The following is a 23,440-nucleotide window of genomic DNA, read 5'->3' as shown; positions in this document are numbered from 1 at the left end:
GGAGGTCCAGGACGTGTACCGCTGCCAGGTACATTCGACGAAGAGGATGCGGTCTCCAGATCTACGTGGCGAGCTTCGCAGCGATTGGCCGACATCTTCTGGACGCGCTGGGTGAAGGAGTACCTGCCGGAACTCCAAAACCGGCGGGAGCCGCATGGACGAGGCCCAGCGATCCAGAACAACGACCTGGTGCAAGTCGTCGACGCCAACCTGCCCCGAAACGTGTGGATCCGAGGCAGAGTCATCGCAACGTATCCAGGACCAGACAACGTCGTGCGCGCAGTGGACATCCGGACCAAAGGCGGAGTGCTGAGACGGCCGGTGAGGAAGCTGGTGGTCCTGCCTGTATCGACGGACGACGCGCCCGCACCGACAGACAATGCGACATAATCGCACGGCGGGAGGATGTGCGGGACGATATAGTGCCTAGTGTGTGTATTGATTGACAATTAATAGTTTAACAGTTATTATAGGATTTTATATAGTATAGATAAACAATGTTTAGCAAAGTCTTATGTATAGTATATACTTAAATAGCATGTAAACAGTAGCATAGTTATGATAGGATTTGTTAAGATTTTACTATGTAAATAACTTAGATTTAATAGCCTTTGATAAAGATTTCATAAATAGAAATAAACAGAGATAGGTAGACAGAGAAAGCAATAGTTTAGAGCGAGAGAAATAGCGTAGATAGAGATAGCAACAGTGATAGAGCGAGATAGTTGTAGAAAGGGATAGGAATAATTATAGAGCGAGAGGCGCGGCTCTCACTACGGTATAGCCCGGAGTCGAAAACACCCCTCTGAGTAGGCCACACCTCTCGAGCTTGCTCTCTCCTGATTGGTCAATGTAAAGATCCTCTGATTGGCCAGCCAATCAGATGGTCTACTTTTTTTATGGGATTTTCAAATAAATACTGGCCCGGTTTTGTATGCCGGCACAGTTCTCCTCCAGACCTAGCGGTAGCAGTACCTAAGGAATAAAGAAAATAGTGCTTCAACAAGTGTTTTCCTGAAGAATTCCAACCAATCCAGCATAGTGAGATGTGCAGAAGCGCACACTTACGAATGAGGTCGCTGAAGCGCTAACCTTTCGCCGAATAAAAAAACAAGTGCAGCTTTATTGTATTAAAACCAAATAGAGTGTTACATTGGATGTGCAAGTGTAAACACTCGTGCTCAAGGGCCTGCCTCGTCAATAATGCGCCATACAAGTTGTTTATCATCATAACAAGCTGCACGACCGGATGGTTCCCGCGCTGATCTGCATTGTAAGCGTTAGGGCTAGGCCACATCACAATTGTATACTTCTTGCAAGACTCTACAAGATCTCTCTTATTAGATGGCTCTGTAGGGAAGAAGAAAATTACCATTTTTTTCGCTCGAGTAGAGTTTTTGAAAATCCTGAAACACGTATAGTACGTACGCGACAGGTCGAGATGGCAATCAGGGTATGAGACGGGGAGACGCCCCGCACAACTGCACCTCACCCGCGCTATCCCCCCTGTATACCCGTCGCATACTATTGGTGTGTCTTATTTTATTTTTAACCAAACGCCCAATTACCAATTTTCATGGATATGATTCAAAAAATGACGGACTTTCATACAAATATTAATCCGCTATTTGACCCGCTTAAGAGTAGGAGTAAAAAAATCCGAAAATCGTGAAACACGGAGCTGTACCTGCGTATTTCTTCATTTTTAACTCATATTCCCAGTTCTCATGGACATTGAAAAATGACGGACCTTCATACAACCTTTCATCCCCTATGTAATACCTATGTTATAAGAGGAACGTAGGAAACTACTGTTGAAATGTTTATACGTATATTCATTATTATTTATAGTCCTGACATTTAAGCTAGGAGGCCTGCACTGCATCTTGAGAGTCAGTGACGGCTTGATAAGAAATTCCAGAGTGATGGACAGTGAGCAGAAGCACTGGGGATCTCTGTCAAACTGTGCATCTTAACTGTGGAATCAACTCCCATCGGTGGTGTTCCCACTAGATTACAACATGGGGCGGACCGACAAATTCCTGATTGGCCGGCAACGCATCGGCGCGGCGCGGCTGTAACTCTGGTGATGCAAATGTTCATGGGCGGCGGTGACCCGCCGCGCCGGCTCTTTGCTCGCTATTTCTGTTAAAAAAACAGATCAGAAATGAGGAGATTCTTAGAAGAACCCGAGTAACCGACATAGCTCAACCAATTAAGCTTAAGTGAGAAATCGACCTAAGAAACACTCAAGACTCTAAGTTCTATGTATAGTTTGATAACATTTTCAATGCAAGCGTCAATTAACGCATTCAGATTGAAGCAAATGTTTAATAATCAGTAATCTTTTATAAATGCGAAATTGTGTTTGTTTGTTGGTTTATTGGTTTGTTGGTTGGTCCTTCAATTACGACAAGGGTTTGGCTATGGTCTACTACGCTGGCCAAGTGCGAACTTGGCTGACTTGATACGTCCTTAGAGAACATTATGGAGAACTCTCGGGTTTTTGCTTCACGGTTTTTTTGAAAAGATAGTGCGTGCCTGGGATCGAACCTCGGACCCCCTAATTAGGAGGTCGACCTCTTAACAACGAGGATATACTATATCGCTGTTTGTTTGTTTTTTTTTTAATTGTTTGTTTGATTAAAGGTAAATGGCCATCGGAGTAGACACAGACGGCAAGGCGCCGGGCTGTTTCTACCTGCCTCCTATGTCATACCTGGCGGGGAGGGGGTGGGTGCATGGGGGGAGTGGGGAGAAGTTTCCGCCTGTTCGCGGACGTGTGGCGGAGGTGTCGCCAAGCAAAAACGAATATGTCTGGAGTTTGGGTATGAAACTAATTATTTATCTACTTACTGCTGCTATCTTTTTATTTATTTTTATGTTAGCAAGATTGCAATCTCACCTGGTGGTAAGTGATGAATGATGATGCAGTCTAAGAAGGAAGCGGGCTAACCTGGAAAGGGTATGGCAGTTTTTATTAAACCCATGCCCCTTTGGTTTCTGCCGGCATCGTACCGGGACGAACAGAAATCTCTTGGCGGCATGGCTTTGTCGGTAGGGTGGTAACTAGCCACGGCCGAAGCCTCCCACCAGACCAGAGCAGAAATTTAGAAATTATAAAATTCCAAACGCCTGTCAGGAATCGAACCCGGGACCTCCCACTAATAAGACTTCTTGTAACGGTTTAGTGCTTACCGCTGCGCCAGGGGGTCGTCAAAATTGATCACAGTTGTCGTCAATATTGCACAGCTGTATGGGAATACTCACTTCTTTAACGGGGTTTTTAGGCTAAAAGAAGACAACGCGCAATGGCAGCGTAGCGTGCCCTCTTCGCTTAGCTAGATGGGGTATGGTGGACTACTTCAGCCACACGTATTGGAATCTATAATCTATATACTTACATGTAAAGGGAAAAGCTGACTGACTGATTGATCTATCAACGCACAGTTCAAACTACTGGATGGATCGTTCTGAAATTTGGCATGCAGTTGGCTATTATGACGTAGATATCCACTAATGATTTTTTTAAATTTAACCCTTAAGGGAGTGAAATTGGGGTTTGAAATTTGTTAAGTCTACGTGGATTAAGTAGCTGGCATAAGCTAGTGTATTATAATAATTTGTTCACTTAATTTCTTGCTTTAGTCCAGATGGCCAAGCATTGTGCAAGGGAGGCGACACCAAGTACTTCTCGTGCCAAACACAAGATTGCCCGGAGGGCGCCCTGGACTTCAGATCCGAGCAGTGCGCTGCATACAACGACAAATCATTCAAGGGCAATAGATATAGGTGAGCTTACTACCTATATATTTTATTTACCCATCTTTATATTTCTTAAAGAAATTTTTCGCTTAAATTCCGAGAAAATATTGTCCTAACCCCTAGGCTATCACAGCTTACTAGGTTATTAAGTTTGTAACATGTTAAATATATTTTGCAGATGGGTGCCATACACAAAATCTCCAAATCCATGTGAACTCAACTGTATGCCTCACGGAGAGAGGTTCTATTACCGCCAGCAGCCTAAAGTTGTGGACGGTACGCGATGCAACGACGAATCGTTCGACGTTTGCGTGGATGGTGTTTGTCAGGTAACATGCTGCAGGCCTACCGCCGTACTTTGACAGTAATCACCTCTGATTGACCGACCCTCGTTTACTATTGGTCACAATTCATGGTGCAACAAGATTAAAATAAATTCAGCCAATCACAACAATTAAGATTGCATTATTATAATCTCAATTGTTGTGACTTGAGATTGTAGTGAATGATGCAGCTTTTCCGAAATCGACTACCTCCTAGACTAGAAACAAAAGTTTGACAGCTGAAAGTTGATGAACATAATATTACCTTTGTCTTTTGTCTTTTCCCATAGCCCGTTGGTTGTGATATGATGCTGGGCTCGAACGCACGAGAAGACAAATGCAGGCAGTGCCGGGGCAACGGTACCAACTGTCACACCATAGCCAGTCTCATCGACTCCATAGAGTTCCGATTAGGTATTATACTAAATCCCTACCTATAAGTCCCGCAAATTGCTAATGCGCGTGACCGCCATTATAGTGACATGAGCACTAGACTGAAGTTTCGAGCTGATGGTATATTTAAGGTATGTTTTTATTTCGGCTGACGTCAAAATGACGTCATTTCGATGTTAATGAGACATGGTCACTCTTGCACTTGAATGTCATTGACAGGGGGGCGCTGTTGGAGAACAAAGGCTTAGGAATATTCAAACAAAAACAAAGGGGACACTTGACGGCAACGTCAGTTCCGATTTTCACCACGCGCCAAGATAGCCTTGTCGTACTGTAGTCTGGCATCGGTGTACCTACTACGGCGTCATTTGACACGGGCAGCACGTTTCGCTGAAGATGGAAGTCAACAACCTGATAAGCTTAAATTAAAAATAAAATATTGTTATTTTCTGTATGGCTACTTTACAGACCGTTTTATGTACCTACTGAGAAGAATCAGCACGCAAATGGCACTCCGCAGTCTTCGCAAAATATCACAACTCGTAATAATAATAAGCAAATAACAACTCAGTACACTGCAGCTCCTAGATAGACTACAGGGCCAAATGTTTGACCGAATACAACCACTAATGAACCAACCACATTTTGATTTATCAATTTTTTGCAGGTTATAACGATGTACTTTTAATACCACAAGGCGCCACAAATATTGCAATAGCAGAAGTGAGAGCATCCAATAATTACTTAGGTAACTAAATCTTTGTAATATACCTACGCGTATTTATACAGAATATACTAGTTCGCGCCGACTAAGGACCTCGCGGTATCCCATAATTCCCATAAGATATTTGTCGAAGATATTCGCCTGTTAAAATGCTGAGAGCAATAACGTAAGAAGTTGGCTTCACTGTCATTTATTGTATAATTATGTTAAAAAGACGTATAATTTCGTTTCTTTATAATATTTATCTCATTTTAGTATTTGTTGTTTAAGTACAGCCCCCCAATTGTGTAAGAATAACCATTTCATGGCTATCGCAATCGTCAAGAAATTCTGCCATTTGATTGGTTGATTCGCTGTTTACATTTTTTCACGACCAATCAAAGGGCAGAATTCTTGACGATTGCGATAGCCATGAAATGGTTATTCTTACACAATTGGGGGGCAGGATATAACTGAAATTATGCACAAGTTTCAGTTTCTAATATGCAGCCGTTTTTTTTTGACATGTAGCATCGATTTCAATTTCCGCTTTAAAGCACCTTACTTCGTATGGGAGCCCCCCTAAAATAAAGCTTTATATATTTTTATGCAATCTTCGGCTGAAGGCCATCAGTTTACATATTATGTTTAAATTTGAAGTAATCACGTTCAGTAATTCAGAAATTATAAGGCTGTGACAGACGGACGGACGGACAGGTGCAATTTCACTCAAGTAAACTCAGAGCACACCAGAATTATTAAACGTTTAAATTTCTCAATATTTCAGCTTTGAGATCGAAAACAAATAACGTTTACTACCTGAACGGCGAGTACCACATCGATTTCCCAAGAAGTTTAATGATAGCGGGCACGCTGTGGCACTACGAACGAAGCCAGCAAGGCCTCGCGGCTCCGGACAAGCTGAAATGTCTTGGGCCCACCACTGAGCCACTCTACCTCTCTGTAAGTCTTTCCATGTTCCCAGTATTTATTATTTTACCCACATGATCTAAATGCTATGCACATCACCTTGCTCCAGCCTCCAGTCACAGAGTGAGGATAGTACAGTCCGCGCCGGAAAGTAATGTACATTGACATTTAGAAGGAGATAGCAGATTTGTAAAGCGAAAACTGAAATGTAATTCTAAAGGCCGATGTACATTACTTTCTGCCACGTACTGTATGCTATAATTAATTACCCACTACAAAGGTTCGACGAAACCGTCTAGAAAGAGCAATCGTGCGATGAGGGAGCGACTCGGGACGGCCCTAGACCCTCGTGATTCCGGAACCTATATGATAGAGTATTTGTGGACATTTTCCACGAGATCAAAGTCTTCGGACTGCTGTGGTTCTCTTTATACTGTGCTACAGGTCACATTTTCTACCCCGCACATGCAAATTTCAGGAACTGGTTCCACCCAAGTTGTTTTCTCAAAAAGTAAAAAATGGGTGCATTAAATTTACTTTCACATAAATTCTAAAACAAAACCGTTTCTAGATACTACGAAAACAAGTGCAAATATTATTAATTTAGTATTTATGATGACTAAAAGAAGTAAATGTGTTTTATAATTATTTCAGATTTTACTTCAAGAAGACAACGTGGGCATCGAATATGAATACAGCGTGCCCTCTGCGCTAGCACCTCCCCCCAATCAGAACTACAACTGGGTGTATGACGAGTTTTCAGAATGCAACGCTACTTGCGGTGGAGGTAAACAACAAAATATTTTTAACAATTTAACTACGTAACTGCTAGATATCTAGATAGATAGGTGCTAGGTAAGTAATTTAGAAAGGTTTCCTAAAAAAAATTGTACTTGGGTACCTTAGAATAATAGAAAAAACTACGAGTAGGTATAATCCGCGACGGGTCGAGATGACAGTCGGGGTGTGAGGCGGGAGGACGCCTCGCACACCCGCGCGCCACTCGCGCTGGCCCGCACCGGGTTAGCGCGGGGTCTGTGCGGGTGTGCGGGCCGTTCCCTCGCCGATTGCCATTTCGACCTTTTGCGTACTATACATGCATGACACTAATGGAGGTTGGTCGAAAATTCGACCTGGTTGCATGAATCATTGTGACACGGGGTTCATTGAAGTTTATTAAAAAAGTCTATTTTAATAAATTAGCGTTTACACAACATAATATTTTACGTTTGTTTTTAGTTTTCAATGGTTTTAAACCATTGAAACAACGTGATGGAGTCCAGATATGAATTTGTTTAACAGCATTGACTACGTCTCGATTCTCGGCTTAGCTGGGCAGTTTTATAATCCGTCCTTTTTTAGGTTATCAACAACGTCAAGTAACGTGTCGGTCGCGAGATGATTTGAATGTAGTCGATGAGAATCTATGCGATGTAAACTTCAAGCCCCCGACCAATCAGAGCTGTAACACAGACCCGTGTGCGCCGACCTGGGTAGAGGGGCCGTGGGGAGCCTGTTCGAAGCCTTGCGGACAAGGAGGCACGAGATCTAGGGAGGTCTATTGCGAGAAAATCATAACCAATGGGTAAGAAATTCATCTTATTGGGTGTTGCCGTCATTTTATACTAGCTCTGCGTACCTAAATCGATTTACCAGGCTATAAGCTAAGAGCTTCCAACACGGTCAAGCGACTTGACGTCAAGCACGTAGGTTTGTTTTGCTTGATGAAGCTGCTTGATGCACGCTTAATGCGCTCACTTTTCTCATACATCGAACACTGTCCGAACGTTGTGTCAAGCAAAAATATAAAATCGCATCAATCACGCGTCAAGCACGTTAATGCACTCAAACATCCAGCAAACTTTGTAAATGGTCAAAATGCTTGACTCATTTAAAAATCTGACGTCAAGCCGCTTGACCGTCTTGCAAGCTCTTTACACTTGATGAAGAAACGAAAATTATCGAAATTCAATTCGTAAACATAGTTTCTTTTGTGATTCGTTGGTGTAACAAAATGATTAGCGCCCACATAGATTTTTATCTCTATCATTAATTGTATGGGATTACGTAACAGAGAGCTAACTACTAACTTCTTTCCGCGGATAGGGTATAGCTACTTGTTCTGAATAAATATTATGTAATGTATAAGATGTCATGTATTGTTTTAGAGTAACATTCCGGTTTCAATCGAAAGTGGCGGATAAGGAATGCTTCGATCTGCTAGGCCCGAAGCCCGAGGTCTTTCAGGAATGCAATCAGAACGCAACCTGCCCCACCTGGTTCACTGGACCGTGGGCGCATGTGAGTATTGAGAAGTTTTTGAGGATCTATGCATTCTCACACTGCACACACATCTACAGATTCTTCGCAGTGTCTTCGCCGCTAAAGACGAAGTCCTCCATTTCTAACGTCACCTAATCGTAGAGCTTTACTAAGGTCTCGGAAGCGTATGGATTAGTCGGATCCATCCAGACAAACCTACGCGTTCCAAGTTGAGGTGCGGAGCCTCACAGGATGCATCCAGATTCCAGAACATGATGTTTCTAATCTCATCGAGCCCTAGAGCTCAATCTCAGAAAGAGCTCACCACTCGCGTATCGAAAAATCAACTAAACAACCTATCAGAAAAATTAATAAAATATAGGACTTACAAGTTCATTTTTAACAAACAGCCCATTTCTTAAATTATGATTGCAATGTGACGTCAGGAAACTGGAAAGGCGCTAGTGTGCTATAATATGTAAAATCGATTGTTCTATAATTTCGTGCGAAAGTAAACATAACAAAAGTGGTGTTAGCCACTTTTGTTATGTTTACTTTCGATATAATATGTAGTTAAAGACTGGAGAATGACACGGGCTTCTTTTATCTCGGGAAATCAAAGAGTTCCCACAGGCTTTTGAAAACCTACATCCACGAGAACGAAGACGCGGGCATCAGCTAGTTATGAATATTTTCTGGCTCTGACGCACTCATGCTGGAGGCATGCTCCAACTGTCAATAGGGAGGAAGGAATCCTTGCGACACGTCAATCGTCATAAGACAGGAGTTGATTTTGAACATTGCAGCCCAAAATAACACCTTTTCTTATTTTGTACTGCAACTGCATTTTTATGTTTATGTATAAAACTCTACATGTTTATAGAGAAAAGAAAAGATAATACGACTGTTATTCTATCATCTTACACGATGATTTAAAAATAATTGGTAACAAATTCAATATGGTTGCAGTGTGATAAATTATGCGGCGCAGGCAAGCAAACTCGTCAAGTGATATGCCATCAAAGAATTAACGGTCGAGTGGACGTGTTCGACGACAGCGAGTGTGCTGAGGAGAAGCCGCCGACGGAACAGCAATGCTTACTGCACCCTTGCGACGGTGTGGATTGGGTCCTTAGCGAGTGGTCGGGTGTAAGTAACTTAACCTATTTTTCACATAAAACTCTTTTTGCCATATGAAATCTGCCTGAAGGATTACAGATACAGATTACAGATTAACTATTATGAATAATTTATTTTTTAGTGCGACACGTGTCTATCAACCATCCGGTCACGAACAGCACACTGCACGACTAAAAGCCACGAAGTAATTGACTCAAGTTTCTGTTCGTATCATCCTACGCCAATTCTCGAAGAACCCTGTGACACCAATAAATTACCACCATGTGAATTTCTATGGTACGCCTCACAGTGGAGCAAAGTAAGTAGCATATACCTACTTTCAAGATTTTACGAGAATTTATCTAAACCGTGAAATGGATACTAAGGATCGAGTCTTATCCATAAGGACCTACCTAAGGAGACGTTTTTCAGTAGATCAATAAGTTCAAGTTGCATTAAATTATGTTTTCTTGCAGTGTTCTGTACAATGTGGTAAAGGTGTCCAAACTCGTGATGTTTTTTGTGGAAGTTACGACGGAGAATCTGTCACAAAAGTGGAAAATGAAAAATGTGACGCCGAATCCAAATTTAAAACCGAAAAAGAATGCGAAGTGCCCATTGACAAATGTCCTGCTAAATGGTTTGCTGGTGCTTGGTCAGATGTAAGTCAGTCCAAGTATGAAAATTTTCATCGCAGATTGTTGTTTTTTTTTTTTAAAGGTTCAATAATGGTACTTAATGTTTGAAAAAAAGATAAGAATCCGCGGTAAATGTCTTCATAATTGTTATTTGCAAAATTAAACGTAAACAACATGCTAGATCCTTTTTAACGGACCTTTCATCCCGTCTCGCGGAATCCACGGGGGACCGGAGGGCTGGCAGCTACCTCAGTCAGCATATTAGTCTGGCCATTCAACGAGGTAACGCTGCCAGCGTTCTGGGCACCCTGCCTCGTTAAAATATCATCTAAACCACCGCAACGAGTCGTTGCAGTGGTTTAGATGATATTTTCGATCTGTAATTTTTATGTTCAATTGTTTATATTCGTTTTATTACAATAAATATATAACGTAAACATTAATTTATATTGGATTAAAAGTAGAGTTTCTTCCAAATTGTTTTTTTTTTTTGGTAGTGCACGAAACCGTGCGGCGGAGGCGAACAGACCCGTCAGGTGATGTGTCTGAACGGTGGCAAGGAATCACTTGACTGTCCTCCCGACTTAGTTTTGGACTTGAGACGATCCTGTAATGAAGGACCTTGTGATAAAGGTATGACGGGCATTTTTAGTCCGGTCAGTAATATATGAAAAGGGCCATAGCCGTAAATTTTTTGATTAAGCTTTGACCCTCACTACAGATGTTCGTTGAGTAATACTAAGCGTATCTTGTCCGGGAAACAGGAAGATACCGGAATCTAGGAGCGGAGAGGGGAGCACAAAGGTTGCTGCTACCTAACTCTATTTAATAAATTCTCTACGGTTATCTATTACCACTGTGGCAAAATGGGTATCATTTTTAAGACGTAAGTAGAATTTATTGGAAAAAATATTTAACGAGCGCAGCGGTGCAGTGACTTACAGCGTGGTATTAGTCCCGCAAATCGCTTGATTTATACGAAAATGATACGCGATTTGCCATAATAGCAATAGGAGATAATCGTAGAGATTTTTTTAAAAAAGTTAGGCAGCGGCCATATTTGTCCTGCTCTGTCCCTTGCCAGAAAAATATTCTTCTGGTGTCCCGGACTAGATATGCTTAGAATTACTCAAGGAACATTTGTGGTGAGGGTCAAACCTTAATCAAAAATTTTATGGATTTTTTTCATTATTCACCGGGCTATTTCTATCCCGTTGAAATTGCATTCTACTAAATGCATCATTGTGATAGGAGAAGATTGACAATTTAATTTTTTTATCAATATTTGGTTTTAGATGAAATATTGCCAATGGATTCAAAGTCTACTCCTATAATTGAAGAGTATGATTACGATGAGTGTGAAGATGAGGAAGAATATCCTGATGAGAGCGCTGAAGCTATATCTATGGTAACGTCATTTATTACCCAGCAGTGGCGTGCAGATCATAGAGGCGTAAACGCACTGTTTACCCTCATTGTAAGAAATCAATGCTTACTTTTTCATTATAACCTGCCATAAAATAAGTTCATACCTAAATGTATACCCTGGCTTGAACTCCTCTGCACGCCACTGTTACCCAGGGTATCAAAAATGATTCATATCACCGATGGATGTTTTTTATCAAATTCTATAAGATAACTGTTAAAATTAGTTTAAACATGTATAAAAAATGATTTTTCGTAGAAAACATTCAATGGATTAAAAATAAATGTCAAAAGAGCTCATGTGGCTAACGTTCAGTGTGACACTGAGTTAGTGAATTAGCCCACTGATCATATAACATCATTAGATCCCCTATTTTTGTATAATTTATAGTTAATTTTGTAATATTGTTACAGTTTCCACCTTACATTCTAATACCAGGTGTTGATGAGAAGACCACAAAGCCAGGCAAGGTTTTTTTAAACTTATATACATAGTTGTATTATTTGTTAGAGGATGATGCCTCTATCTAGTATTTAGATGCAAGTTAGCCCTTGACTGCGATTTCACCTGGTGGTAAGTGATGATGCAGTCTAAGATGGAAGCGAGCTAACTTGGAAAGGTTTGGCGGTTTTTATTAAACCCATACGCCTTATCGGTTTCTACACGGCATCGTACCGGAACGCTAAATCGCTTGGCGGCACATCTTTGCCGGTACGGTGGTAACTAGCCACGGCCGTAGCCTCCCACCAGACCAGACTAGAAATTATAATTTCCCAAACTGGCATTGCCGGGAATTGAACCCGGAACATCCCACTTATAAGACCACAATGCTCACCATTGCGCCAGCGTGCTCGTGTTACTGGTAAGGGTTGAATATGAAGATCATGCTAGTTATAATTTAGTATAATAAACATATTGTATATTAATTGAGAAAAATAATACATTTGAACAAGCCCAATATTTTTTCTTAGATGTCTCGGAGCTAGAAATTACGACAGATGACGGAAGTGGATATACTGAACTGGAAGAAAGTACGGTTTCAGGTAAGATTACACTGATTTTTCATAGAGAACTTTGCCAATTTATTAATAAACTAGCAGATTCCCGCGACTTCGTCCGCGTAAAATTTCTGGTTTCTCATGAGATTTGAAATTTTCCTTCTGCAAAAGGCCTCACTTACCTACTCCTAAATGTCGATTTTCACGTCTCTAACTCCAAAAACATAGGACTTGCATACAACCTTCGACCCCCCTTTCACACCCTTAGCTGACCGTTTCTTAGCTGACACTTACGTCCTAGAAAGAACCTACCTTCCAAATTTCAAGTTTGTGGGCTTTATATTTTCTGAGATTTCGTGATTAGTCAGTCAGTCAGTCAGTGAGTGAGTGGTATTTTCCTTTTATATATTATTTAGATGTCAGCTTTTGTAGATAAGTATTTAAAATACTAAAAATTAAATATTTTCTAGAGGCAGAAACGTTTAGTGGTTCAACTGAGAGTACATATGAAACAACTGAAAGCACATTTGAATCAACAACAGGTACTTATTATATCTTTGAAAATGATTTGTTTCAAAAGTCCCACTCTGCATCTTTAATTTTTCATAAGCTGCAATTTCAAAAAAATTATTTCAGAAACAGGTTCTACTATTGAAGTAGAAGAAATTACAACAGAAACCACGGATTTAGATTTGACTGGTACTAGTGAGTCTGGTCCAACCGAGACTTTAGAGACTAGTGGGTCTGGTTCTACTGAAACTACGGAATTGGGTATAACTGCATCAGATATGACTGATATAGGGCCGGTTGTTTCAAACCATTGGTCTTCGTAAGATACGTTCGTTAAAATTTAACAGACGTAGACGAACTTTAACATCTGTTAATTTAAGTGTGTTGCTTCATTGTACAAAAAAACTGTTCGTCATTGTTATTTTGGTTGCGAAACTAACCCTAAAAATTAACTTACTTCTCCGTATCCTTTTTTTTATTTCATTTTAAGTATATTAAATTATATACATCGTTATTAATATTGCTACTTCGCATTTTAAACACTTTTTCTTTCTTACAAATTCTCTTTCATCTTCAAAAAAACTACCATTAAAAGCTTTGAATTAAATTGATTCCATTATAATTTGTAAATAAAATATTCCGTTTGTAAGAAGTATAAAGTTACGAACTGATTTGACGATCACCAATGGCGCCAGCACCGGTTAACGTAAACGTAACTTTTTAACGAACGTTAGCGCTAATAGATGCTGAATCAACGCTTTTTCTTTACTTACGTTCGTTAGCGCCATATTTAAAGGTTACGTGTCCGTCAAAGTTTGTTGAAACAACCGGCCCTTAGTATCAGAGGAGACTAGTGAGTCCAGTCCCACTGAGACGACGGAATCAAGTACAACAGATTTGGGTTCAACAGAAATCACGGAATTGACTACAACAGGCAGCAGTGAATTTAGTCCATCGGAAAGCACCACAGAGTCAGGTACAGCAGAGACTAGTGAGTTTAGTTCAATGGAAACTACAGAAATAGATACGACTGGGTCTGGCTCAACAGAAACCACAGAACTGGGCACGTCCGATATTAGTGGGTCAAGTACAGTAGAGAGCACCACATCACCAGGTACCACAGATGTAAGTGAAACTGGTTCAACTGACACCACAGAATTGAGTACAACAGAAACTAGTGAAGCTAGTCCTTCAGAAACTACAGAATTAAGTACTAGTGAGTCTACTGAGTCTGGTTCAACAGAAACAACAGAATTAGGCACTACAGGTACTACTGAGTCTGGTCCTTCGGAAAGCACCACAGAACCAGGTACAACAGAAATTACAACAAGTAGTACTGAATACAGTCCATCAGAGAGCACTACAGAGCCAGGTACAACCGACACTAGTGGGTCTGGCTCAACAGAAACTACAGAATTGAGTACAACTGAGTCTGGCTCAACAGAAACCACTGAACTGGGAACTACAGATACTAGTGAGTCGAGTACAGTAGAAAGCACCACATCATCAGGCACTACAGAAACAAGTGAATTTGGTTCAACTGAAACCACTGAATTGAGTACAACAGAGACTAGTGAGTCAAGTCCGACTGAAACAACAGAATTGGGCACAACTGATTCCACTGAATTCAGTACAACGGAATCTACGGAATTAAGTACAACATCTATCGAACCTGAAACAACTGAATCAACTGAAATGGACACTTTATCGACTACAGAGTCAGGTTCAACTGAAACTGGTAGTACAGAGACTACAGTATCTGGTAGTACAGAGACTACAGTATCTGGTAGTACAGAGACTACTGAATCAGGAAGTACAGAAGCCGAATCAAGTTCAACGGAAACAAGTACGTATTTAAATAATACCTACTTGTTATTTATATAAGATAAGAAAATATTTTTTGTGGATTGATTAAGTATCTGTATTATAATTACGTTTCATAAATTAATTGAATGAACTTAAATCATTGTTACTTTGCAGCACCCTGGATTTGGACTAGTATGACATCGACGAGACTGAAATGCAAGCCAAAAAAGACTGCGAAATGTCAAAAGAGTAAATTTGGTTGCTGTCCGGACAACAAAACACGTGCCACTGGACCATTCGATGAAGGTACTACGAAAATTTAGTATAAATCACTACCCATAATATTATCACTACCCATATTATAAATGCGAAAGTATGTTTACTTGTAGGTTTGTTGGTTTGTCCTTCAATCACGTCGCAATGGAGGAACCATAGATAAAAGAAGTAAGGAACGGATCGACGTGATTTTTTGCATGAGTATAGTTGAAGACTGGAGAGTGACATAGGCTACTTTTTATCTCGGAAAATCAAAGAGTTCCTACGGGATTTTTAAAAACTTAAATCCACGCAGACGAAGTCGTGGGCATCAACTAGCTATGTAATAAAATCGTATAATGTATTTATAATAATTATTTATGAATCTTGCAAAATAACACTTCATTCGTAAGACTTTCCTGATAATTTGGTATTTTGAAATTCCGGAAAAGGTAAGTCAGTTCACCTACAAGGGCGATAAGTTGCACTTTCGAAAGTTTGTTATGTACCTTGTGTTGAGCGGGAGACGATGAAGAGAAGATTGAAAGTTGATTATTGGAATTCCTTAAAAGAATAAAATATATTATAGGTATAGTCCGCAACAGGTCGATATGGCAATTGGGGAATGTTGCGGGGGACGCCCCACACACCCACACGTCATCCGCGCTCGCCCGCACCGCGTTAGCGCGGGGCTGTGCAAGTATGCGGGGCGTTCTCTCCCCGATTGCGATCTCGACCTGTCACGTACTATACAAACATTGCATTGTAGGCTGCCCCAATCCGGAAACTTGTCATGAATCTAAATTTGGCTGTTGTCCCGATGGCGTGTCACCTGCCAATGGCCCTCACAATAAGGGGTGCGAGATTGCACCGTGCAACCAAACTCTGTACGGATGCTGCAAGTCAGATAACATCACAGCTGCCGAGGGTAACGACCAAGAGGGTTGTCCGCCACCGCCACCAGCCTGCAAATCTTCTGAGTAAGAAATTTACTTTTTTTTGAAGCAGTAACAACTTTGGGTGCGTTGTGCGATTTTAGGATGGATAAAAACTTCAATGTCGCCTCACCGACGTACTAATTTGCTTAGCTTTTAAAATTGGTTCCTTAACGCATATTTTTTAATAGAAGTGTTAAGTATGTTTCGATATTCAAAGTACTTCCTAAAAGAGGTAGCTCATTTTTGACGCAAAAATCAGCCTTGCTATTCAACCCTAAAATGCAATCAGTATTCTTGGCACCACTCCATACGGACATGATAATATTATTATATGCAGTAAGTAACTAGATTTGTATACCTATTAGAAAGTGGGTGGATGAGGAAGGCGGAGGATCGTATGTGATGGCGCGCTCTTGGGATGGCCTATCTATGTATGGATGTCCAGCAGTGGACTCAAACAGGCTGGTTTATTGATTGAACTAGATTTGATTAGCTATAAGTTTTATTGTAGCTTTTCCGATTAACGTAGGTATTGATTAATGTATCTCACAGATTTGGTTGCTGCGAAGATGAAGAAACCGAAGCTAAGGGCCCTAAACAACAAGGTTGTCCCGAAACAGGTAAACATAATGACTCTATGTATCCAGCTATGATAGCCTGGTTTTAAGAAGTCAGCCTAGTCGGAGGGTCTGGGGTTCGATCCCGGGCATAATCCTCTAACTTTCCGTTTTTAGCAATTAGCACTTGCTTTATCGGTGAAGGAAAACGTCATGAAAAAACCTGCATGCCTGAGAGTTCTCCAAAATGTTCATAAAGCTGTGTGAAGTCTGCCAACCCGCACTTGGCCAGCGTGGAAAGACGATGACCAACTCATCCTGAGAGGAGACCCGTTTTCAATAGTGAGCCGTAGATGGTTGATTATGTATTAAAGTAACCTAGCTATTTAGGTAGGTAAAAATTAACAAACAATATAGGTACAGTCATAACACTCAGTGTTTACTTCTAACTTCTAAGTATACTATCAGTTTTAAAGTACTTGTTAGTAGTTAAATCAGTGATGTGATTATTAATAAGTCTATTTAAATTAAATATTTCGATTTAATTAGAAACCACACTTACCGAAACACCGACGTCAACGCAACCTGGTGGATGTGAAACAACAGAGTTTGGTTGTTGCTACGACAGTGAAACCGACGCCTCTGGGCCCAACGGCGAAGGCTGTCCGTGTAGTATTTCTGAATTTGGCTGCTGTCCTGATGGTATCGCAACAGGTAAATATTTTTTTTAATTAGTGTAGTGGCTGTAGTATAAGTCCCGCAAATTGCTATTGCGCTGGAACCATGTTTCATTAACATCGAAATGACGTCTCGACGAATGAAGTAAAAATATACCATCAGCTCGAAACTTCAGTCTAGTGCTGACGTCACTAAAATGGCGGCCACACGCGTTAGCAATTTGCGGGACTTATACTGAATATTATCTTGATCCAAATAGAAATTGAAAGAATAATACTTACATACCTAGTATTTTTGGTAGTTTTCACTATTATCATTCTACGATATGTCAAACTGCTAAAAATAAAACCATTTTTTACTACCTACCTACTTATTATACTCTGTTTTCAGCAAAGGGTGTCAACTTGGAAGGTTGCATAATGTCTTGCAACACATCTGCCTATGGTTGCTGCCCTGATGGTGAGACACCAGCTCATGGACCGGAGTACGAAGGTTGTTGCCTCCAATACGAATTTGGTTGCTGTCCAGATAACTACAAACCAGCTGAAGGACCACATCTTGAAGGTATTGTTAGAATTATTAGAGAATGCTCACAGTAGATTTTTTTGAGATAGGCTTGCCTTGATGACAATCATGCCTAATAAAAAGAAAAGATGCCTTTCACTCTTGTCTTGAAGTTAAGCAAAAACGTTTCGTACTTACTAGTACTTAGCATAGATGTGGACCATAATAAATTATGGGTGCCAACGATATAATCAAAAGAAAAATAAAAATCAAACAAGGTATAAATAAATAATTGCTTGTCTCCACACAGGTTGCGGTTGCAAATCAGCGCACTTCGGCTGCTGTCCAGACAATGTGACGATAGCCCGTGGGCCCAACAATGAGGGTTGCAGTTGTCAATATTCACAGTTCGGCTGCTGCCCAGACAGGTAATACATACCTACCAGTAATAACCACGTTTATTTTGTACTGATTTCGACCCAAAAACAAACATTTTATGATTTTAGGCGCACACAAGCACAGGGCCCAGAGTTTGAAGGGTGTGCGTGTCACACATATCAGTTCGGTTGCTGCGCTGATGGCGTCACAGTAGCTACCGGACCTAACCTCCAAGGCTGTCTTTGCCAGTACTCCAAGTATGGATGCTGCGGTGATGAGGTTACAGATGCTAAAGGACCTAACAAGGAAGGATGCGATTGTTCCAATAGTAAATTCGGCTGCTGTCCTGATGGAAGAACTGAAGCGAAAGGCGAAAAATTCCTGAATTGCTCTGACTTGCCTGAGAATAAAAAACAAGGTACAATAAATGATATAATTGCGAATGTGTGTCTGTCTGTACGTCTGCTAGCTTTTCACGGCCCATCCGTTTAACCAACTTGGCAAAATTTAGAACAAAGATAGCTCGCATCCTGGAGACGAATATAGGCTACTCTTTATTTCAGAAAATAAAAAAATTCCCACGGGATTTTTTAAAAACCGAAACTACTAACCATTTTGATTTTTTTTACAGAGGCTTGTGGATTACCCTATGACAAAGGCTCATGTGGAAACTTCTCCGTGTATTGGTCCTACGATATATCTTACGGAGGTTGTGTGCGATTCTGGTACGGCGGTTGTGAAGGAAACGGCAATAGATTCTCTAGCCAGGAAGAGTGTGAGGATGTCTGTGTACGACCACCTCCAAAAGGTAAAATATTACATAACGAATACATTATCTTCAGTAAGTATTAATGATATGACATAATATGGAGACATGAGTGATAATGATGCTGATAAGGAAAAGGTAAGAGAACATTAAACATCTTGATTCTAGAGCTCGTTAAAATATTGTTAATAAATATTATTGTTAAAATGTTGATGACCATTACAATAAATAAATTATTTATTCCAAAATGGAGACGGAAAATGGTCTTAAGATCCAGGAGGTTAAATACAGTTTTGTGGAATATTGAACCTCCAAAAAAACCACCTGCCACATTAACGCATAATATCAAGTTCTCATTTTCAAAGTCCTGACTGACTGACTGACTTATATTATATCAACGCACAGCCTAAACCGCTGGTCCCTAGATATATGAAAGTTATTTTTAAAGAGTAGGTATGTTCTTTGTAAGGAGTAGGTATCCACTAAGAAAGGATTTTTGAAATACCACCCCTAAGTGGTTTAAATGGGGGTTTGAAATTTATGTGACTACATATGGGGCGAAGACGCGAGCATAAGCTATTCTGTAATATGATGTATACGCTACTGATTGTAGAATTTTATTTTCAGATTCTTGTAGCCTACCGAAGGTGAAAGGAATTTGCGACGGCTACAATATCCGCTGGTACTATGACTCGTCTCGCGAACAATGCTCTCAGTTTGTGTACGGCGGGTGTCTGGGCAACAACAATAACTTTGACTCACAGGAGCTTTGTCAGGAACGTTGTGAGCCAGAGAAAACTGAAGGTAACCAAACCTAATATAATGTTCTCCAGACTGATTCTACTTCTGACCGTCTACGGCAGATACCTACGAGAACCTACCTACTAATCTTAACAGAAACTAGAGATATCCTAGTAAACAAGTGTGTGCACAAATACAGTTTGCATTCTCTTCTCCTCACTTTCATCGCCAATCTGACACGACAGGAGAGAGATTAGGCATAGGAACAACGGCTTCACGTAGCCTGCTGAGGCAAGGGGGTGTATTCTCAACTCCGGGCTGCTACTGAGAATTTCTTGACTACCCAATATATTGTTAAGACTGATTTGAGACCTCATGATCACCACTGCCACTGAACAACGAGGCAGTCATCGAAACTACTAAATAATTATACTATCACCTCGATGTAACAAATTCCTTTTCACTAAATTCTAAATTTTAAATCAATATTAGACCTAACCTAAATCAGCTTGGAGAAGAATAGTTTCTAGATTGTTCGTTCTGTCCTGAAGGGACTATAGGTACTAATTTTTAAGTTACAGCACAGAATGCTTAGTAGTATTTTTCTGTTACACTTACTAAAGTCTCAGGCTTCAATGTTGGATACTCCGGGACTTGTAATATACCTATTTCTCAGATCAATGCAACCTGCCCATTGAGCAAGGTTCATGCGCTGGAAACTTCGCCCGTTGGGGCTACGACGCGGAACGGCGGCGCTGCGAGCAGTTCATCTGGGGCGGTTGCGAGGGTAACTCCAACCGCTTCACCTCCGAGGCTGCCTGCAAGCTGCGCTGCAGTCCGCCCGGCGTTCCGATACGTAAGTGATATCCAAGGACGACAAATCTACGAAAACTCATTGGAAACTTCAAAACCCAACGGTCAGTGAGTGAACTGATATTTATTCGAAAAGTGAAGGGTTCAAACCCCACCCGTGGCACTATACTGTCGTAAACGACAACTTAGTGCCTATTCGTGAGGGTTTGGTAGAGATCCTCTGGTTCATGATGCCCCACGGTGATTTATAACGTTTGAATTTACTAAACGATTTTTTAAATATGATTATGGTTGGGAGCTAACTTAACACATCCTGTTCGCATGACAACATCTGTGCTGTTTCATGAGTAGCAGAATATCTTAGAACATAAAAATATATTAACACAGGTTATGTACAGGTATAACCACGGTGGTGGGTTGCACTAATACTTTCAAGGTTGCACTGTAGTTAGTAGTAATTACAGTAGATGAGTGAGATTGAACTTTTGAAAATTCATTGGCATGTGTACCACCTACTTACTTTATTTTTCTCTAGCTAACTTAAAAGGTTATTCTGGTAATAACACGAAATCAAACTTACCTATAGTACGTGACATATCGAGATCGCAATTGGGGAGGCAACGCCCCGCACATCCACCCAGCCCCCGCGCTAATCCAGTGCGGGCGAGCGCAGGTGACGTGCGGGTGTGCAGGGTGTCCATCTCAATCTGTCACGGACTATACCTTTATCTAAGCGCCAGACAAAGCAAAGTGCATAGCTTACGCTTTTCTGCGAGCAGTTTAAATTTTAAGTAAGCTAAAGAAAAATAAGTTATGAGAAGGGTTCTAAAAGATGGGTCGATCATAATCTTGAATTTTTAAACGAATTCGTATCGTAGTGACTAATGACAACAGTGACTGGTTCATGTGTGATCATGTATTTTGAAGCGGAAAATGGTGTTATTCATTTACTTATAGCTTTAAAAGTGCTCATTATAAACAGAGTAGGTAGGTATGAGATTCCTTTAAAAACCAAGAGCATGATCGATATAAAAACTAATATTTAAGTAGTTAATTGATCTTAGAATTGAAAACGTAACAAATTACCTAGTCTAATAATTAAAACTAACACGGTTGCACGGTACAGAGGCGTGTTCACTACCACAAGACGCAGGCAACTGCACTGAGAAGCACCCCGCCTGGTCCTTCAGTCCCACGGAGAACCGCTGCATGCCTTTCTATTACACGGGCTGCGAAGGGAACGAGAATCGCTTTGACAATGAACAGGATTGCGACAAATCCTGTCCCAGTGCATACGGTAATTCTCTATCTTCGTCCTTGCATGTTCTTGACTTACAACTACGAAAATGGCCAAGGATACGGCTGGCCATCTTGCAACAACAGCTACGCCCCGGATGCCTGGTATTTTTTCGTTAATATTCCAGGTAACTTCTGTCTCGCACATATAAATTGTGGAACCAACTTTCAGCTGCAGTGTTACCTCAAACAAAACTATATGGAGCTATTAAGGGGCGGATAACCAAATTCCTTACAAACCAGCAACGCATTTGCAGTTTCTCAAATGCTGCAGTCTGCAGATGTCCATCCGCCTGCCAGTTTGCTCGCTATTTATAGTAATACTTACTAGTTGACTCCCTGACTTCGCTCGGGATTACTGATAGGAGTGAACATCTACGCTATAGAGAAAGGCTGCACGCAAAATCTCAAGGTTCTAGACCATGCAGTCCTCAAGAGTCAAGACAAAGAGAGAAGGTCTTCATCCAGCTTCATCTAGCGCCTTCTAGTGATCATCTGACCAGCAAGTAGATATAGCCATTAAGAGTAAGGCAAACCTTAAATTTCGAGTTGCTTCTTCCATACTCATCAATTTCTTCTCTCTATATTAACAGACAGATGCACATTGTAAGTATGCACATATTAATGTTTCAGATGGTTTTGGTTTTTTTAATAAAATACTTACTAAGCTAAATATTTTATCTTAATCACTTACAAAAAATGCACTTTGTGTAGCAAACTGATATTATTTTCAATTTTCTCTGTAGGATTAGATTATTTTTGCAAATGTTACTCACCTTACTTATTGTTCACCTCTGTCTAATACGAAGCACATTAATAAGTATTTGGAATTGGCATGACTGTGCAAGTGCATGAGCGAAATGTGACTAACAATGTTTAAAGTATCTTTTTCTTGCAATTTTAATAACATCGTATAACATTTACAGTACAAGAAATGTGCACGCTGCCGGCTGTAACTGGCGAATGTGCCGAGTACACGCAACGATGGTACTACGACACGAAGCATAAGAGGTAAGCATAGAAAAAATCACAGAATCCTTAAGGAAAAAAACCCCGCGCACCGAGGGTTCCGTACTATGACCAAACCGATCTTATTCTGAGAGGAGACCTCTGCTCAGTAGTGAGCCAGTGCAGCGATGGGGTTCATGATGATGATATACTTATTGCCTATTTGAATTGCTAGATGCCGACAATTCTACTACGGCGGATGCGGCGGCAACGAAAACAACTTCATGTCAGAGTTCGAATGCGAGAACCGTTGTATGGAGCAGCCGATCGTCACGACTCTAGCGCCTCAGACGCAGCCGGCCGCCACGCCCGCGCCACAGCCTCGGCCCGATGCCGACAGATCAGGTATAATAACTCCTTAAGCAGAACTTGTGCTTGTTGTTTACAATTAGCATTGATTTATTTTGTATTACATTCCTCACTTGAGTTTGATAGAACAGGATCTCTTATAATCTCTCTTGTATAAGACTTTTTCTAAGTAGGCAGTTACCTACTTATGTAGATTTCTCAGATAACTTTATTTCCAATGATAGTACATGAAATGTAAATAGGTAGATATGTAAATTCCATATTGCATGACGTCTGGTGTGTTTTCATCGTACTTCGTGGTTCTGAGTAGACGTTCAGCTTTAA

At 40.7% G+C, this 23,440-nt stretch overlaps 1 protein-coding gene across 5 annotated transcripts in view; it reads left to right on the top strand.

Moving 5' to 3' along the window:
• The window catches only part of Ppn (proteoglycan-like sulfated glycoprotein papilin), a 138,309-nt gene that overhangs the window by 79,611 nt on the left and 35,258 nt on the right, over positions 1–23,440 (top strand). For 3 of the 5 annotated variants that reach the window (XM_069504506.1, XM_069504507.1, XM_069504504.1), the window contains exons 3-34: positions 2,650–2,828; positions 3,649–3,792; positions 3,944–4,094; positions 4,379–4,502; positions 5,149–5,229; positions 5,972–6,147; positions 6,769–6,901; positions 7,477–7,699; positions 8,283–8,415; positions 9,346–9,525; positions 9,638–9,814; positions 9,972–10,157; positions 10,631–10,766; positions 11,429–11,541; positions 11,973–12,024; positions 12,531–12,602; positions 13,028–13,099; positions 13,194–13,366; positions 13,914–14,913; positions 15,048–15,179; positions 15,898–16,108; positions 16,619–16,686; positions 17,173–17,337; positions 17,692–17,865; positions 18,116–18,233; positions 18,312–18,601; positions 18,815–18,991; positions 19,577–19,753; positions 20,367–20,546; positions 21,630–21,800; positions 22,726–22,810; positions 22,983–23,152. In XM_069504506.1, the coding sequence (XP_069360607.1) occupies positions 2,650–2,828; positions 3,649–3,792; positions 3,944–4,094; positions 4,379–4,502; positions 5,149–5,229; positions 5,972–6,147; positions 6,769–6,901; positions 7,477–7,699; positions 8,283–8,415; positions 9,346–9,525; positions 9,638–9,814; positions 9,972–10,157; positions 10,631–10,766; positions 11,429–11,541; positions 11,973–12,024; positions 12,531–12,602; positions 13,028–13,099; positions 13,194–13,366; positions 13,914–14,913; positions 15,048–15,179; positions 15,898–16,108; positions 16,619–16,686; positions 17,173–17,337; positions 17,692–17,865; positions 18,116–18,233; positions 18,312–18,601; positions 18,815–18,991; positions 19,577–19,753; positions 20,367–20,546; positions 21,630–21,800; positions 22,726–22,810; positions 22,983–23,152 (5,623 nt within the window). The remainder of the gene's footprint in view (positions 1–2,649; positions 2,829–3,648; positions 3,793–3,943; positions 4,095–4,378; positions 4,503–5,148; positions 5,230–5,971; positions 6,148–6,768; positions 6,902–7,476; positions 7,700–8,282; positions 8,416–9,345; positions 9,526–9,637; positions 9,815–9,971; positions 10,158–10,630; positions 10,767–11,428; positions 11,542–11,972; positions 12,025–12,530; positions 12,603–13,027; positions 13,100–13,193; positions 13,367–13,913; positions 14,914–15,047; positions 15,180–15,897; positions 16,109–16,618; positions 16,687–17,172; positions 17,338–17,691; positions 17,866–18,115; positions 18,234–18,311; positions 18,602–18,814; positions 18,992–19,576; positions 19,754–20,366; positions 20,547–21,629; positions 21,801–22,725; positions 22,811–22,982; positions 23,153–23,440) is intronic. The other 2 variants (XM_069504508.1, XM_069504505.1) reach the window with 1 other exon arrangement.

This window comes from Maniola hyperantus, chromosome 18 (assembly GCF_902806685.2).
Source record: "Maniola hyperantus chromosome 18, iAphHyp1.2, whole genome shotgun sequence".
Lineage (NCBI taxonomy): Eukaryota > Metazoa > Arthropoda > Insecta > Lepidoptera > Nymphalidae > Maniola > Maniola hyperantus.
This window is presented reverse-complemented; position numbering and strand designations above follow the sequence as displayed.